Below are 19,978 nucleotides of genomic sequence, written 5' to 3'. Positions count from 1 at the left end.
CTCTTGACCACAAGTTACTCCAAATCTCCTGGAATTAAAATCGGCATAAAATCCCAGCCGCGTCCGCTACGATCGTTTCTGAGAACTTGGGCGCAAAAGTCGGGACTTAGACTCCAGCGGGCAGACTTTTCTGGCTTGAAATCAAAGCCGGTTGCGCTGCTATTCGCTCAGAAGCAACTTTAAAAAGCCCGCCCGCACTCTTACTACCGGAGGACTACAACCTGATTGGCTGTAGCCAATTGGTTGAAGCAGATGTGATTCTCCAGCAAGCAATGTGTTCTCTTTAATTAAACCAGTACCTGCTACAGTCTAAAGATAGCCCAGCTTGTGACATGAGAATGAGGTCAACATTCTGCCCGTCTCACTCAATGATGCCTGAATTTACTTCTATTGGACTAAACAGGTCTTTTTTTTATATATATTGCAATCAAAGTTTTACAGCTCCGAGGTTGTTTGTCAATAATATATATTTTCCCATTTGCGTTCTGGAGGGGACGCTACACCAGAATGCTCCAGCTACTCCGGCACATCGTGTTTACCTGAAGTGGCATCACTTATTACAGGAACGGAACTGGGGAAGTCCTTCTCTCCCGTTCCCCTGCCTGCTAGATGGGAAGTGGAGAAGTCCACCTCTCCCGTTCATCTGCCTGCTACATGAGAAGTGGAGACGTTCCCTTCTCCTGTTTCCCTGCCTGCTAGGTGGGAAGTGGAGAAGTCCTCCTCTCCTGTTCCCCTGCCTGCTAAATGGAAAGTGGGGAAGTCCTTCTCTCCCGTTCCCTTGTCTGCTAGATGGGAAATAGAGAAGCCCTCCATCACCGTTCCCTTGCCTGCTATTAGGGAAGTAAAGAAGCTCTCCTCTACCATTCTCCTGCCTACAAGATGGAAAGTGGAGAAGTCCTCCTCTCCCGTTCATCTGCCTGCTACATGGGAAGTGGAGACCTTCTCCTCTCCTGTTTCCCTGCCTGCTAGGTGGGAAGTGGAGAAGTCCTCCTTTCCTGTTCCCTTGTCTGCTAGATGGAACGTGCAGAAGTCATCCTCTCCTGTTCCCCTGCCTGCAAGATGGGAAGTAGAGAAGTCCTCCTCTCCGATTCCTCTGTCTGCTAGCTCGGAAGTAGAGAAGTCCTCTTCTCTCGTTCACTGGCCTGCTATATGGTGGTAAGCACTCCAAAGGAGAACAGAATGCGATCTCACCCTAGGAAATGCCCTTACAGCCCATGACATAGTCACTACTTCATGGGCCCCCTGGAATTCCAGACCTTATCACATAGGGGCTAGATCATGGGGCACTCAAAGGGTTAAGATAAGCTTTGCATTGTACAATAAACACTAATACAAAATGAGGTTCAAGAAGCATTTATGTAGAGGAGAAAAACTGAAGGAATATTAGACATTCACCAAATTGTTGTATACAGAGCTTCATGTGTTGGCTTGTCTTCCACAGCTCCCCATATTTGCTTCATGCTCCCTATTGTCACATTGGTTTCACGCAAGAATTCTGGGTAGCAACATGCAAATGAGCACAGTGGACATGCCACTTTTAGCTTCCTATTCATTTTGTACATGGATTCCCTAGAGCTTTTGCACTGTGCTCATTAGCATGTCACTAACCGTAATCCATTGTCTGCCACTGAACCACTCTATGACATGTGACAATGGCGCAGCGAAGGGAGCATGATTGTGGGGTCCATGGAAGACTTGCAAATACACGCACAGGTCTTCTTCTGCGTTTGTGGTACTTTGTATTAGCAAGGGTTTTTTCACTTTTGTACCCACCATAAACTGTGTCTAGGGATGTCACAAATTACACTGACCTATGTACAGGATAACACGGCCTAGCATTATCAGTGCATTTGATGGCATTGAGGATGCCTACCTGTGTTGCTGCTGGCTGGCCAATTGCCACCCAGCCTGGGCAATGTTGGTCACTCTGGTGCGAGACAGAAACATTTGATGCCCACTGGTCCAGAAATCCTTTTGGGACGTACACCCCGCAGTCCTTAATGCTAGTCATCCTCTCAAAGTCCTCACAGACCCCGTCACCATCGTGAAAGTAGCACCTGCTGGGCTCATCTGCAATGACAAAGAGAAACAGAGTGACATGCAGAGTACACGCATTGCCGTGGACCTGCCTTGTCCTGGCTGGTCACCGCCAGAGAGGACAGCCGAGCAATGCAATGCAATCTGTTCCTGGTCAGAGTGGTCATTCAAATGAGAACGCAAACTATTACTGATCATTAATACTCGTGTCGGGCATTTCCTACCACAGGGATGTAATTACCATGGTGGAACACCTTCTCTCTCCAGTGCATGATGATGGCTGGAACGCCATTTCACGCCACAAATGTTGGGACAGTATTGCGCTTTATCTACAAAAAACGCACTCGGCCAAGTCATTAACGCAAGGACCAGAGTGTTCCCAGAGTCTGTCTACACCAGAGGGCACTACTTATTAGGGGAAATAAAACAAGGAAGGCCCTTGTTTACTTTCCAAATGTTCCCTGTTTAAGTGCAGATAAATCTAACGTGATCCCGATAAGATCATACTGTATGTCCCAGGCAAAAGAAAACTCGGAACCCATCCAATCTGATTGATTCATTAATTCCCACAACAGAAGAAAATGGCCTTTGAATTGCTGCAATCTGGGCCACAGTGTGATCCTTACAGAGGCTAATTTGTTCCTAATTTTGCCTAAGACCCCAATAAATCTGTCCAACAAACATTGCAGAGTGTAATGGAGGGAAAGTACAGAGAGACACACAGGCCATCCAGCCAATGGCTCCACTCCCAGTCTTGTAGGATCCCTATTTCCAGGCAGGTTGAGGTGCCTGATGTTCCCAGTACAGAGAGCTCAAGGACAGCATATACCATGTCAGAACAATAAGCTTTTATCCAATATTTTCGGTCATCCGAAAGGGAAAACAGGATGCTTTACAGAAACGGTGTGAATCAAGGGCCTGCGACTGAAAAACAGCACACGAAAGCACAATAAGGCTGGAAGGTGATGATAGCACCGCATGGCTTTCGTGGGCAAAACACAGACTGGGCTGGGAAATGTCTACTTCCAGCTGCCGCTGGCCAATGACATATCAAGACAAGTGGTAACCAGCCAGCCTTTACGGGTACATGGAGATCACAGGGCACCACAGTCATAGCGAAGCTCGATACAGGTCTATGGCTACAGGAACCAGACAGTCAGGATATGAACCTGACACGGGCATCCTGCCACAGGACAGAAAACATCCACGTGCCAGAGTGGCCAAAATGCTGAGAACAGACACCAGTTTAGCTTCCTGTTATTTTGCTCCGAGTACAGAATTGACCAGCAGATTCGTTTTTTTTTTTTTTATACACCCACGTGAATGTATGTACTTTACAAAACACGGCACTATACACAGGGCCAGACACAATCTTATTTTTAAGCTTGTCTGTTTATTTAGGTAACTTTCCAACAAAACGGGTGTTGTGCCACGTCGCTATCCATCCGAAAAAAAGGGACAGATATGTGCCGGCATTGTCCCAGAGCTCGGAATTCACGGGGCGCTCTCAAACCTTCTAAACCAGTCCTCTGACGCTCTTTTGGAAACCAGCTTGCTCATTATCAGTGATAAGGCTTTAACCGATACCAGTGAGGTTATCTGTATATTTTATCTCCAAAAAACGGAGACTCGGATCTCTGTTGTGAGTGGTAAGAAGCTATGTGCTACTGTATGCAGAATTACCTCCTCAATGTGCCCTAGAGAAATTCATGTCCCAGCGGTTCTTCTTGATCTCTGCTTCATCTCTACTGGCACATACTTTGCATTCCTGTATAGCCCACCGGCTTTCTTTTTCCCTGTCCTGCAAACAGACAAACACCGGCCTTAACCTCTATATTAAATGAGCCATTTACTGGTTTTCCAAACCTTCAGAACAGCACAGACATTCACCAGCACTGGGTGCCTGTATGCCGCCTACAAAAAAGGGTGTCTCTTTCAAATTTGCCATTTAATGTACATGGGAAATGGCTCTAAAGTTAGAACCTCATTACCTTAAGACTCTGGTTTGCTTTTAATAGATAAAGCTAATGTTCTAATTAGCCACATCTGGCTGCCATTTCAGAAGGTCTTTTCTAGCCCAGTGTGATAATGTGGCATGTCCCCGCTGACCAGAGGTTATCTCCACCACCCATGGTGTGTAAATTCCATTCCTAATTCTCAGCACTACTGGCATTTCTTGTGCTCATAAAAGATACCATCTGAAGATCAGTGGTACCTAGATTTATGGTTCTGCATTGATTCCGTCCATTACTAGCATGCTGGTTTCTGACCTGGAGTTCAGTGGAACCTACAAATACCGGGCGACAAGTGGAAGTTAATATAGGAAATCAGATTTTCTTTTGGGGCTCTGTTCTGTAAGGAAATTTGGGATTGGACAGCATGGACTTGTCACCATATGGTACAACACAAACATTATTGCAAAGAGAGGTTCCAAGCTGCATCACGGGGGAAATAATGAGGTCCAGATTCACACAAGTCCATTATTTCGGGGCTCGTAATGGACCGGCATCAGAATCAGCAATGGCCGTTATTTTCCCTGAGGTTAACACATCAGCTAATTATATGCAAAGACAATGGGCCTTGTTTAACTCATTAGCCATGTTAAATTAGCACTACCTTGTGTTAACTTAAAAAAACATGCTGGCATTAAGCATGTCTTACCTAAAGGTGGTGTTACTCTCATTCAGTCCGTGAAATACAGGCAGAGAGACACAATGTGATACATCTCATTCTAATCTGTGCACCATGTAACTCCCCCCAACTCCTCCTACTGACTCTCCCCAAGGTGCAAGCTGGGGCAGAGACGCAGAATGTGATACATCTCATTATAATCTGTGCACCATGTAACTCCCCCCAACTCCTCCTACTGACTCTCCCCAAGGTGCAAGCTGGGACAGAGACGCAGAATGTGATACATCTCATTATAATCTGTGCACCATGTAACTCCCCCCAACTCCTACTACTGACTCTCCCCAAGGTGCAAGCCGGGGCAGAGACGCAGAATGTGATACATCTCATTATAATCTGTGCACCATGTAACTCCCTCCAACTCCTCCTACTGACTCTCCCCAAGGTGCAAGCTGGGACAGAGACGCAGAATGTGATACATCTCATTATAATCTGTGCACCATGTAACTCCCCCCAACTCCTACTACTGACTCTCCCCAAGGTGCAAGCCGGGGCAGAGACGCAGAATGTGATACATCTCATTATAATCTGTGCACCATGTAACTCCTCCCCAACTCCTACTACTGACTCTCCCCAAGGTGCAAGCCGGGGCAGAGACGCAGAATGTGATACATCTCATTATAATCTGTGCACCATGTAACTCCTCCCCAACTCCTACTACTGACTCTCCCCAAGGTGCAAGCTGGGACAGAGACGCAGAATGTGATACATCTCATTATAATCTGTGCACCATGTAACTCCTCCCCAACTCCTACTACTGACTCTTCCCAAGGTGCAAGCTGGGACAGAGACGCAGACTGTGATACATCTCATTATAATCTGTGCACCATGTAACTCTCCCCAACTCCTCCTACTGACTCTCCCCAAGGTGCATGCTGGGACAGAGACACAGAATGTGATACATCTCATTATAATCTGTGCACCATGTAACTCCCCCAACTCCTCCTACTGACTCTCCCCAAGGTGCAAGCTGGGACAGAGACGCAGAATGTGATACATCTCATTATAATCTGTGCACCATGTAACTCCCCCCAACTCCTCCTACTGACTCTCCCCAAGGTGCAAACTGGGGCAGAGACGCAGACTGTGATACATCTCATTATAATCTGTGCACCATGTAACTCCCCCCAACTCCTACTACTGACGCTCCCCAAGGTGCAAGCGGGGGCAGAGACGCAGACTGTGATACATCTCATTATAATCTGTGCACCATGTAACTCACCCCAACTCCTCCTACTGACTCTCCCCAAGGTGCATGCTGGGACAGAGACACAGAATGTGATACATCTCATTATAATCTGTGCACCATGTAACTCCCCCAACTCCTCCTACTGACTCTCCCCAAGGTGCAAGCTGGGGCAGAGACGCAGACTGTGATACATCTCATTATAATCTGTGCACCATGTAACTCCCCCCAACTCCTACTACTGACTCTCCCCAAGGTGCAAGCTGGGGCAGAGACGCAGACTGTGATACATCTCATTATAATCTGTGCACCATGTAACTCCCCCCCAACTCCTACTACTGACTCTCCCCAAGGTGCAAGATGGGACAGAGACGCAGAATGTGATACATCTCATTATAATCTGTGCACCATGTAACTCCCCCCAACTCCTCCTACTGACTCTCCCCAAGGTGCAAGCTGGGACAGAGACGCAGAATGTGATACATCTCATTATAATCTGTGCACCATGTAACTCCCCCCAACTCCTCCTACTGACTCTCCCCAAGGTGCAAGCTGGGGCAGAGACGCAGACTGTGATACATCTCATTATAATCTGTGCACCATGTAACTCCCCCCAACTCCTACTACTGACTCTCCCCAAGGTGCAAGCTGGGGCAGAGACGCAGACTGTGATACATCTCATTATAATCTGTGCACCATGTAACTCCCCCCCAACTCCTACTACTGACTCTCCCCAAGGTGCAAGATGGGACAGAGACGCAGAATGTGATACATCTCATTATAATCTGTGCACCATGTAACTCCCCCCAACCCCTCCTACTGATTCTCCCCAAGGTGCAAGGTTTAGCTCCAAATGTAGACTATCATGACACTAAGCAACAAAGTAGTATTAACTCTCCACTATCTATAACAGTTGTAGAAAGATGTAATGTTTGGTTATGGGAAATGTAATATCCCACATTCTGCCAGTAGCATTCTCTCTCTACAGTTAAAAAGTACATTTGCAAAAATTAAATTACACGACTTTTTTGCCTCCAAGTAAACTTTCTGGCTTTGTTTGCAAACGGACTGTATACAAGGATCCAAATGGTGAACAAATTGTTCTGAGTATTTTAGCAAAACGCTCTCGGCTTTTCTGCCACGGATTCAGTAAAATTTGAGGTAGTTTAGCCATCTGGAATAAATCTGTCCATCCGTATAAAAGATCACTGCGCCAGCAGTAATACAGCTACCAAAGTGACCAAAAACAGGACAGCTCTTATAATAACTGCGTATTCTCTTTCTGGGTGGCACTTGGGACGATGAGATTTTCTCCATTCTTGTGACGGAGGTTTTCGTACATATATGGAACCCGTGTACACGAGGCAGCGATAACATGGAGTGGTTGCTTACATTTTGAGAAGGATCCCATGTAGTTCAAAGTTGTAGCAGCTTGGCATGGAGGTTGGACAACTATGTAGGTGTGTGATATCTTGCAGTGACCAACATGGGAGATTTTCATAGATGACTTTCTAGTTTACAAGAGCTTCAGACCCAAAAATGTTCCTTCATCAAGTGAGAATGCAGCAGGATTTAATGTAAGCCAAACGTTTCCCTAAATCTAAAGCAGTCGTTTCAGTGGGTCAACCTACCCAATTAATACACACTCTAGGATATCGAGGACCACATTTGGTAAGAGGTGCTAAGCCTTCAACTCACTCAAGCCATGGCAGTTAATAGGCTCAGAGGATTAGCACTGGTTAATCAACCTGGTTCCATCTCAGCAGAGTACAACAGCAAAGAGTTTCGATACTGAAATACTTTAAATCAACATAACAATAATAACCGTGTTGTGTACACATTCAAATTCAAATCTGATCTTTAACATCCATGTCTACTCGATGTCCCACTTTCCCCCATTACTCCTGAACACTCTGCACTATCCCCGTCACACGCATTCATTTTATTATGTTGGCTAAAACAGAAAAGGAAAACACGGACGATCAATCTTGGCCGTCTCTTCGTCTTCCCAAGCTTTGTGTTCTTGGAAGGCCAGGGCAGCCTGACTGAATGAACACACAGCTCCCCGGAAACAGGCTGCTCCAGCTTGATCTGATTACAGAGGGGCCAAGGGAAATAAAAAAAGTCCTAATTAAGTTAAAGCCACTAGCGCCTGCAAAACGTCCAGAGAACCCTGCCAAGCATGAGACAAAATGTACCTATCAACACAAGCGCCAGAGATGCCGAGAGGGAGGAGAGCCTCATTACACCACCAGGATCTTGTGGCGTTGGTGGCCTTGGCTAGAAGGGACAGCACAGACCTACTATCTGGTCCATCTGAACAGGTCTTTTTGCTCTCTCAGAGTATTTAGTGGACTCTTTTCCTAATTAGATTAAGTCAATCGAGGCCGTGGAGATAACAGACTTGCCATAATGCAGCCAATTCTGCCGTCTCCTTCCTCTCCCACAATGTCACGCATTTGACTTATGCTAAAACATAGCTGCAGTGCTTTTCTGACCCAGTGTCTTGGCCACTTGCCGTTTTCTGATAGCTGGATGACGTCACTTCCATGGGTATGTAGGGTATGTAGGGAAAGTCCGTGTCAACAACACAAAGGATCCAGTTCCACTCTAGCAAGCTCTAGTACTTCGCCTCCGCGTCCGGTGCGAAGAAAGCTGCTCAGCTGGAATAGTGAGTGTAGCCGGATCGCTATGGAAGCCTCCTCGTGACAATCCAAGAACAAAGGTAGAGCAACGCGTTTCGCCGTAAAAACGGCTTCCTCAGGCTCAATAAAAAGCTTTTTATTGAGCCTGAGGAAGCCGTTTTACGGCGAAACGCGTTGCTCTACCTTTGTTCTTGGATTGTCACGAGGAGGCTTCCATAGCGATCCGGCTACACTCACTAGAGTGGAACTGGATCCTTTGTGTTGCTGACACGGACTTTCCCTACATACCCATGGAAGTGACGTCATCCAGCTATCAGAAAACGGCTTATCGGAAAGATAAGGATGAATAGAGGACTCTAATAAGAGGCTACACCTGACAAGAACCCTTTATGAGCCTGTACTTACACATGGCCGTGTAAGTAGTGTATTTATATTTATTTTTAACCCCCTCACTGCTGGATTTTAAGTCTCACCCTCTTTCATGTAATTGAGGGTGTGAACATTTCTAGGCTCCAATCAGGAGTTTAATGATGTTTCACTGCTGACCCCTGCCCCCCCCCCCCCCCTCCTCCCTGTTTTCTCTGTCTTTTGAGGGGTCTAGGAAAGATCCCATAGGGGGTCTGAGAAGGTGTTCGCAACAACACTCACAGCTGCGGATTCACTAAGGAGAAGAGAAGATTACCCATCAACTCCACATAGAGTTAGCGCCTGAGGTTTGTTTTGTTTTTTTATTCTTGAATCCGTTGTCTGTATTTGTCCCACCACCTCACCTGGAAGGCTATTCCATGCTCTTCCAGACATAAAGCTGCAGCAGTTTCAAAGCATGATACCTTTTCCTGGCGTCCCTTCTCTCCTACTCCTTACTGATGCATCTTTCCACTTGTCTCCTCCCAAGCTGTTGATGCACTGGTTCTAAAAGTCTGTATTTGTACGGCTTGAATTGTAACCATCTTTGCGGTAATACATCTCCACTACAGAACTGGGCACAAGGCTCTGTCAGCAGTGACCAACTACAGTCCTCAAGAACCACAACAGGCAAGGTATTAGGGATATCCCTGCTTCAGCACAGGGGACTCAATCAGTGGCTCGGTCATTTTGAAGCAGGGATATCCTGACGTGTTGGTGACCCTCGAAGACACACATACAGTACACACACATTACTGGCCGCTGATGAGAAGATTTAGACTTACCAAGGCAGTGGAAAGACAGCTCCTGACGGCAAAAGAGGGAGCATCCATCACCGTTCAGCTTGTTCATGTCATCGCATTCCTCTCCTAGATCTCTGCAGGAGAAGGATACAAGGATGGGCGTCCAATAACTACCCAGTGGTATGGGATCATGTAGAGATCACAAGCCTTAGCAGCTCTCAGCTACCACAACGTTCTCATCTGCAAATGTGTTGCTCTTGTGAAGGTCCTGTTTAGGAGGGGTGACTGTAAATTAACCATCTGGAAGTCAGTAGCTTCTCTGAATTACCTGCGCCCAACTCGTACTGCAATGTTCAATTCTGTATTAAGGATTTGGTTCGCTTCCAAACCAGGACTAGGCTGATATATTGGGGATATCTTTGGGGGTGGCAATACCCAGTTTATAAGGGACATGGAGTTGAACTGGAGTTGGATATGGGTTGGACTGACTTGAACGAGGCATCTCCCATCCAACACTCAAGAAAACAAAGCTTATACATGGGAGTCAACATCATCTCTCCAACAATACGTTCCACATCCTGCTCTTTACCCCTATACTGTACTTACCTCCATATACTGCCGAGCCCTCAACACATACCTTGCATTTCTATCCAACCATGCTCTCACTTTACTTCTGTCCAAAGTGTACCGTTTCTTCTAACCTCCTCCCATTATCCATCGTTATATCTCCCCGTTTTATTCTCCAATTCTCTGTTCCTTTGCTACAGTTCTGTGCACTCTTTTACAGCAATATACCCTACACAAAAATACTTTTACCCCTCCTCTCCCCCCCCCCCACCTACAGCTCCCCATTCTTTGTATGCTTCACTTTCTTGCTTCTGTGGCTCTCTCTCTCAATCAGGGTCTAATTTCTACATGCTCACGCCCTCCCCTCCCACTTTCTATTCAACCTTGTCATAATGCCAACCCGTCTGACCTCTTACCCATCCAAATGCCACGTTGACACCTAATCAGGAACGGCGTGATGGCGAAACCGGAGGTGCAGTCACATCGAGCCCCGCACTTACAGAGGCCCCCGCGCTCTTCCCCACAACATTTAAACTGATTGCTGGGGGAGAGCGCAGGACCTCTCTAAGTGCCTCTTACCTTCTCTCCGGAGCTGTAATCTTCTCCTCCTGGTCCTTATCTTCAGCTTGTGACGACGCATTGTCATGACAACACGACGTCACATGACGCGCAAACGCTACGACGTAGCGGAAATGCCAGAGAAGGTAAGAGGCCACGTGCTCTCCCCCTGCACTGAGCCCAGACGGCCTTGACTGGGCTTCCCACTTTCTCTCCCTAACTTCATCCACAGCTTACACCAGTGGACTGCAGTCAATACTCACAAGGATGGTCACTATCTTGACCTGGTTTTCATGAAAAACTGTTCTCTCTCCAATTTCTCTAATGTCCCCTTTCCTCTTTCTGACCATCACCACATTTCCTTTGCTCTCCATACCTTTCTTCAGAGACCTGCGTTCCATTACTGGCTCTAGATTCCATGATATTCTTCTACTGACCCCACAAGCTACACATCTGCCCTACCCTATCCTTTTGATCTACATGCCTCTCTTCCACTCCCCTGCTCCCCTGACCTTGGCTAAACGCAATCTACCCCCGCTCCTCTGAACGCCTCTGGAGTAAATCTCACACGTCCACTCACTTACTCAACGACAAAATCCCCATATCTTGTTTCAACTCTGCTATCTCCCATTCTACGTACGCCTGTTTTCCGTCACAAATCACCACTCTTCTTCCATATGCTTGGAATAAGTAACAAAGTACTAACCTAGATTTCCTCTTACCTATCATCTTATACTTTCAGCGTCTCTTTTGCGGAATATCTCTCCGCTATACGATGCTGGATTAAGCTCTGCCGACTCACCCGTAACATGTTGAAAACGGAACTCCTCTTACTTCCTCCCAAACTTACCTTACCGCCCCCTTCTCCATTACCGACAGTAGCACTATCGCACAAAGCACGCTCCCTACGTGTCACATTCATGCTGTCGCTAAAACCTGGCAATTTTTCCTCCTCAACACTGCAAAGATCCGCCATTTTCTCTGTCGCTTTACTGCTAAAACTCTTAACACAGCTGCAGCAAAAGGGTTAAACAGATCCCTACCACTGGTGGAACTGTAACTTCAAATGACCCCGTAGGAAAAGCCCCACATCCTTTTAACCCCTCTTACTCTTGGATGATGCCATCCCCGCAGTAGCCCATGCTGTGGGAGTAGAGTAGCTCTGGGGATGCTTCGCTCTCTGCGCTTCCAGATACGGTCACCACCTGGTACTTGTAGACACCGCTGGGTTTTAGGTCCCTGCAAGACAAAATACGTTCAAAGTCAGTACAAGGAATTTGCAACTTGTTACCCCACGAGGAGAGTAGAACTGACACAGGGTCAAGTTGAGATTGGAGAAGAGGAGAATCCACCAGCGGAGAACAGATTCTGCACACTAAGGGCCACGGAAATGTGAAATCCCCTGGAGACTGGGACACGGCACATACAGAGGATCCGTTTAATAAAAGATTGGGCATCTTCTTGGAAAGAGAAGGAGTACCGGGATATGGTGAGCAAGGAAAGACACAGGCAGAGCGCTTACCCATGCAGCAATCTGACTACCATTTCCTGGAGTCAGAGGGGAATCTGACCCCCATAGTGGGCAAATTATGCACTCAGCTTTCTTTGCCTTCATGTGGAATAATATAATAAAGGTAGGATAGGTATCTCACCCAGTTAGGTGATACCAATGGTTAAACTGGAAGGACACATCTTCATTCAACATACTGCTATGTTACCATGTTACCATTGTATCTGTATTATACACAGAGCAGCGTGTATCTGTATTATACACAGAGCAGCGTGTACTGTATCTGTGTTATACACCGACCAGCGTGTATCTGTATTATACACAGAGCAGCGTGTATCTGTATTATACACAGAGCAGAGTTTCTGTATTATACACAGAGCAGCGTGTCTGTATTATACACAGAGCAGCGTGTATCTGTATTATACACAGAGCAGCGTGTGTATCTGTATTATACACAGTGCAGCGTATATCTGTATTATACACAGAGCAACGTGTATCTGTATTATACACATACCAGCGTGTATCTGCATTATACACAGAGCAGCGGGTGTATCTGTTTTTTATACACAGTGCAGCGTATATCTGTATTATACACAGAGCAACGTATATCGGTATTATACACATACCAGGGAGTATCTGTATTATACACAGAGCAGCGTGTATTTGTATTATACACAGAGCAGCGTGTATTTGTATTATACACAGAGCAGCGTGTATCTGTATGATACACAGAGCAGCGTGTATCTGTATTATACACAGAGCAGCGTGTATCTGTATTATACACAGAGTAGCGTGTATCTGTATTATACACAGAGTAGCGTGTATCTGTATTATACACAGAGCAGCGTGTATTTGTATTATACACAGAGCAGCGTGTGTATCTGTATTATACACAAAGCAGCGTGTATTTGTATTATACACAGAGCAGCGTGTATTTGTATTATACACAGAGCAGCGTGTATCTGTATTATACACAGTGCAGCGTGTATCTGTATTATACACAGAGCAGCGTGTATTTGTATTATACACAGAGCAGCGTGTGTATCTGTATTATACACAGTGCAGCGTGTATCTGTATTATACACAGTGCAGCGTGTATCTGTATTATACACAGAGCAGTGTGTGAGGGAGGGGGGTGGGGAAAGGGGCATGTGTGAAGGAGGGGGGGGGGGGAGACACCGTGCCACCTGTACCACACGGATGTGTAACTCTTCCCCGTCACGCTGGCCCTGCAGCCAATGATTTTGATTCCCCACCGGAGCACCCGACGGTCCCTTCCCCGATAACAGGGTCCCTGGAATGAACTCCGGAGACCCTTTGCGGCCCACGCACGTTACGCAAAAAAGTGGGGGCTCAGAAACCTCCTCTGCAGGGGGAAGTGGTCCTGTAATGCTGGGGTGCTCATCTTCAGTCCTCAAGACCTCCCTCCCCCCCCCCCCCAACAGGTCAGGGTTTCAGGAGCTTCAGCACAGATGGATCAACCTGTGGTAAAGCAGGGACTGATTGAGTCACCTGTGCTGAAGCAGGGATATCCTGAGAACCTGACGTGTTTGGGTGTGGGGGGAGGGGTGGGGGGCCTGATTTAATGCAAAAACACTTGGTGGTCTTGTATATGAGGATCATAGTCTTCAGATTTCATGGGTGTTATGTTCCAAATAAAGGTGGAACGTATTCTGGGTGATGCAGGAACGTAGCAGATTGGGAACAGAGGCGTCTGTCAGATGTCAAACGCGGCTTAACATCGAAAAACAGTAACAGCCCGGAAAGGTATCAGAAGGCATTCAACCGGTACGATATTATAGTGTCACACACTGTGCTCATTTGCATCTCATTACCCAGAATCCCTGGCAGCACTGTACACCAACACATAATGAATGTGCTCACAAGTGGGATTAGTATTCGCTGATATGAAAGTGGAGTACGTTGCGTAAACCCAATTCTTCGATGAGCCACTGTTTGAGCCAGCTGCGCTGAAGCAGGGATGCCCTTGGGGGGGGGGGGGGAGGGGGTGGAGAGGGGGGGTCTTGAGGACTGAAGTTGAGAACCCCTGGCTTATAAAATGCACCGTTGTTGTTTATTTAGGACGGTTGCTATGCAATGACGTCAATGTATGCTTCCGAGAAGCTGAATGAAGCATATTCACTCCTCCAGGTCCGAGTTAGGGAGAAGCGAGGGATTCACTCCTCCAGGTCCGAGTGAGGGAGAAGCGAGGGATTCACTCCTCCAGGTCCGAGTGAGGGAGAAGCGAGGGATTCACTCCTCCAGGTCCGAGTGAGGGAGAAGCGAGGGAGAAGCGAGGGAGAAGCGAGGGAGAAGCGAGTGAGAAGCGAGGGATTCACTCCTCCAGGTCCGAGTGAGGGAGAAGCGAGGGGCGCTGGTGCTGAGAGCCAGTGACTCAGGAAACCTATTGAGACAAGTGGTCTGGAAGAACACGATGTGCTGGAAAAGCTGTTATAACGTGTTATCTGCTGTCCTCCGAACTCCGAATATTCCCAATCACGCTCAGGGTCGCCAGGCGGCCAGTCAGGGCGAACCGCTCACGTGACGTCATGGGCAGGCCCCCCGGCACGCCCTCGCCACGCCCCCCCAGCGCGCAACCCTGCAGGCCAGGAATCGCCCCCGCTACATCCGAGCGTGATGTTACGGCGCTCGAGCACAATCACCCTGGACGCAGCCTTAGCTTGCAGCAGCCAATCGGGATGGAGGAAGCTGCCAGCCCCCTTGTCACAGCCCTGCTCGGTGAAATCCTGCAGCCCCCAAGCCGGTCATGTCACTATGTCATGAGAGGTAATACCGGTATACACATACACGCCCAGAGAGGTAATACCGGTATACACATACACGCCCAGAGAGGTAATACCGGTATATACATACACGCCCAGAGAGGTAATACTGGTATACACATACACGCCCAGAGAGGTAATACCGCTATACACATACACGCCCAGATAGGTAATACTGGTATACACATACACGCCCAGAGAGGTAATACCGCTATACACATACACGCCCAGAGAGGTAATACCGGTATACACATACACGCCCAGAGAGGTAATACCGGTATACACATACACGCCCAGAGAGGTAATACCGGTATACACATACACACCCAGAGAGGTAATACCGGTATACACATACACGCCCAGAGAGGTAATACCGGTATACACATACACGCCCAGAGAGGTAATACCGGTATACACATACACGCCCAGAGAGGTAATACCGCTATACACATACACGCCCAGAGAGGTAATACCGGTATACACATACCCGCCCAGAGAGGTAATACCGGTATACACATACACGCCCAGAGAGGTAATACCGGTATACACATACACGCCCAGAGAGGTAATACCGGTATACACATACACGCCCAGAGAGGTAATACCGGTATACACATACACACCCAGCGAGGTAATACCGGTATACACATACACGCCCAGAGAGGTAATACCGGTATACACATACACGCCCAGAGAGGTAATACCGGTACACACATACACGCCCAGAGAGGTAATACCGGTATACACATACTGCTGCGGCCGAGTTTATTTGAGCATTTGCCCGTTCTTGGCCGCAGCAGTAGCCTGGCGCGCGCCCGAGGGTGACGGGCGCGCGCCGAAGCAGCGGAAGAGCGCCCTCCGATCGGGGCGCTCTCCCTACCGCTGCGGGGTCCGCCGGGTCCCCCGGAACCCCCTGCCGCCGTCCCCCACATCGCGGGACACCAGGGCTCCCTCGGGGAGCCCTGGACGCGCGTGCAGGGGGCGCAGGCTCCCGAAGACGCGTGACCGCGCGTCTATGACGCGCGGCACGCCGAGGGGCGGCCACTAGCAAGCCGGGAAATCTCCCGGCTTGCGGATCTGGCCGCACTGCAATTAAGTGTGTCGGCAGTGTACACGCCCAGAGAGGTAATACCGGTATACACATACACGCCCAGAGAGGTAATACCGGTATACACATACACGCTCAGAGAGGTAATACCGGTATACACATACACGCCCAGAGAGGTAATACCGGTATACACATACACACCCAGAGAGGTAATACCGGTATACACACACACGCCGAGAGAGGTAATACCGGTATACACATACATGCCCAGAGAGGTAATACCGGTATACACATACACGCCCAGAGAGATAATACCGGTATACACATACACGCCCAGAGAGGTAATACCGGTATACACATACACGCCCAGAGAGGTTATACCGGTATACACATACACACCCAGAGAGGTAATACCGGTATACACATACACACCCAGAGAGGTAATACCGGTATACACAGACACGCCCAGAGAGGTAATACCGGTATACACATACACGCCCAGAGAGGTAATACCGCTATACACATACACGCCCAGAGAGATAATACCGGTATACACATACACGCCCAGAGAGGTAATACCGGTATACACATACACGCCCAGAGAGGTTATACCGGTATACACATACACACCCAGAGAGGTAATACCGGTATACACATACACACCCAGAGAGGTAATACCGGTATACACAGACACGCCCAGAGAGGTAATACCGGTATACACATACACGCCCAGAGAGGTATTACCGCTATACACATACACGCCCAGAGAGGTAATACCGCTATACACATAAACGCCCAGAGAGGTAATACCGGCATACACATTCCCGCTCAGAGAGGTAATATCGGTATACACATACACGCCCAGAGAGGTAATACCGGTATACACATACACGCCCAGAGAGGTAATACCGGTATACACATACACTCCCAGAGAGGTAATACCGGCATACACATTCCCGCTCAGAGAGGTAATACCGGTATACACATACACGCCCAGAGAGGTAATACCGGTATACACATACACGCCCAGAGAGGTAATACCGCTATACACATACACGCCCAGAGAGGTAATACCGGTATACACATACACGCCCAGAGAGGTAATACCGGTATGCACATACACGCCCAGAGAGGTGATACCGGTATACACATACACTCCCAGAAAGGTAATACCGGCATACACATTCCCGCTCAGAGAGGTAATACCGGTATACACATACACGCCCAGAGAGGTAATACCGGCATACACATTGCCGCTCAGAGAGGTAATACCGGTATACACATACACGCCCAGAGAGATAATACCGGTATACACATACACGCCCAGAGAGGTAATACCGGTATACACATACAGTACACGCCCAGAGAGGTAATACCGCTATACACATACACGCCCAGAGAGGTAATACCGGTATACACATTCCCGCTCAGAGAGGTAATACAGGTATACACATACACGCTCAGAGAGGTAATACCGGTATACACATACACGCCCAGAGAGCTAATACCGGTATACACATACACGCCCAGAGAGGTAATACTGGTATACACATACACGCCCAGAGAGGTAATACCGGTATACACATACACGCCCAGAGAGGTAATACCGGTATACACATACACGCCCAGAGAGGTAATACCGGTATACACATACACGCCCAGAGAGGTAATACCGGTATACACATACACGCCCGGAGAGGTAATACCGGTATACACATACACGCCCGGAGAGGTAATACCGGTATACACATACACGCCTGGAGAGGTAATACCGGTATACACATACACGCCCAGAGAGGTAATACCGGTATACACATACACGCCCAGAGAGGTAATACCGGTATACACATACACGCCCAGAGAGGTAATACCGGTATACACATACACGCCCAGAGAGGTAATACCGGTATACACATACACGCCCAGAGAGGTAATACCGGTATACACATACACGCCCAGAGAGGTAATACCGGTATACACATACACGCCGAGAGAGGTAATACCGGTATACACATACACGCCCAGAGAGGTAAAACCGGTATACACATACACGCAAAGAGAGGTAATACCGGTATACACATACACGCCCAGAGAGGTAATACCGGTTGTGGACGGACGTTCACAGAGGTACACAATTAGGAGGCTTTATAACGTGAAATTATAATAGGCTTTATTCTGCCTGTTCCTTTTCATTAGGAAAATTATCCAAACACAGGGGGGGGGGGGAACAAAGCTTCCATTCACTTGGGAGTAATTCTAGTGAAAACACTATGCAACCAATTCACATCTCCCTAGTCAAGCATTTCTCCCCAGCCCCAAACATAGCATGAAAATAAGCAGATATAAGCAGTCTCTTAATAATGAAAGTCTTATCTGTTTATCAGCTGTAAAGTAAGCTTCTCTGCTCTCCTGGAACCGCACGGAGCGTGCACAGAAAATCAGCATCCAGGTTTAGAAGTCTTATTTGGGCCTTGTGTCTTGAAAGCAGCTCTGCTAACTTTTGGCAGAGCTCAAAACAAGTGTGTCTCCAAGTTCAGCTCAGGTGTCAGCTAAAGAGTTCTCACTTCCTTTTTCAAAAGACAGGCTTTCTAAGCCATCTAATTCAGGCAGGTGGTGTTTAGTAATTAACTACAAGAGGTTAACCACCACACTGCTGGATTAAAGACACATTACTGAACAGGGATAAGTCCCCTGTTACACCGGTATACACATACACGCCCAGAGAGGTAATACCGGTTTACACATACAAGCCCAGAGAGGTAATACCGGTATACACATACACGCCCAAAGAGATAATACCGGTATACACATACACGCCCAGAGAGGTAATACCGGTATACACATACACGCCCAGTGTCAGGAATCGGCGTTCTCCTCGCTTCCCACACAAAGCACTTCCTCTCCGCAAGGAGTCCCTGGACACACAAAATAATCCTGCCTTACCGGTCTCCACGGCTCCTCGCCCCTGCCGCCGTCGCAGGATCACTCCCCTCGGCGATTCCTCTGCTCGGCGATTCATCTGCGCCGTGCGCACCCACGGCCTTCTACACGCACGCCAGCCCCAGACGTTATGTGCATGCATTCTCTGCTTACAGAGCACATGCCTAACAGAGCACTTTCAACCACTGCTCCTGCAGTGAGGCGTCGCCCCCAAGCATCACACAGTTCCATGCAAATCAATGATTACACTCAGCTGGGCTGTAACACCTCTCTCCTATCAGGGAGGAATCCTTGCAGTCCTCCAGGCCTGCCCCCTTTTCCCATTGGCCTGCCCAGCTTTATTATGCCTGTGCTTCCCATCACTCGTCGCTCGATATAGTTCTGTATGGAAGCATTTGACTATTCTCTCAGTGACTCCTCAGGTATTGACGCGGATTGGACGACTACCCCCTCTGGCTCTCGACTTTGGCTCTACTTGGACTTCGTGACTTCTGGCATCCCTGATCTTGGCAACGGCAATAACTACTCCTTCTCTACTACCGGTACCGGCAAGTATTGTCTTCACCTCAGCACAGGGGACGGGTCTGGTCTGTGGGCAGCACCGGCGTAACATTATGTCGAGCCCACAAGACGCAGACCAGACCGAACTACAGCAGTTTCTCTCTAATCTGCTTCAGCAAAACCAGGCCATGGCGGATCAAATTGTGGCACTTACACGCCAGGTCGCAGTACTCTCAGACAGGGTACCGACCGCGACCCCGCCAGATGTACTGTAAGCCCCCACTCTGTAAGCGCAGTTAGCGCTCAGATGTAAGGATTCCTCCTCCCAAGCCTTATGCAGGTGAACCGCAAGATTGTAGGGGTTTCC

General features: G+C 48.1%; 1 protein-coding gene across 1 annotated transcript in view; it reads right to left on the bottom strand.

Moving 5' to 3' along the window:
• PAPPA (pappalysin 1) overlaps positions 1 to 19,978 on the bottom strand; it is a 203,974-nt gene that overhangs the window by 90,521 nt on the left and 93,475 nt on the right. Inside the window, exons 8-10 of the mRNA XM_075579435.1 lie at positions 11,940 to 12,068; positions 9,747 to 9,838; positions 1,874 to 2,070 (exon numbers count right to left, since the gene is read on the bottom strand). Coding sequence (XP_075435550.1) covers positions 1,874 to 2,070; positions 9,747 to 9,838; positions 11,940 to 12,068 — 418 coding nt within the window. The remainder of the gene's footprint in view (positions 1 to 1,873; positions 2,071 to 9,746; positions 9,839 to 11,939; positions 12,069 to 19,978) is intronic.

The sequence above is a fragment of the Ascaphus truei genome, chromosome 21 (genome assembly GCF_040206685.1).
Source record: "Ascaphus truei isolate aAscTru1 chromosome 21, aAscTru1.hap1, whole genome shotgun sequence".
NCBI classification, from domain to species: domain Eukaryota; kingdom Metazoa; phylum Chordata; class Amphibia; order Anura; family Ascaphidae; genus Ascaphus; species Ascaphus truei.
The sequence above is the reverse complement of the archived record's forward strand: the minus strand, read 5'-3'. Positions and strand labels throughout refer to the sequence as shown.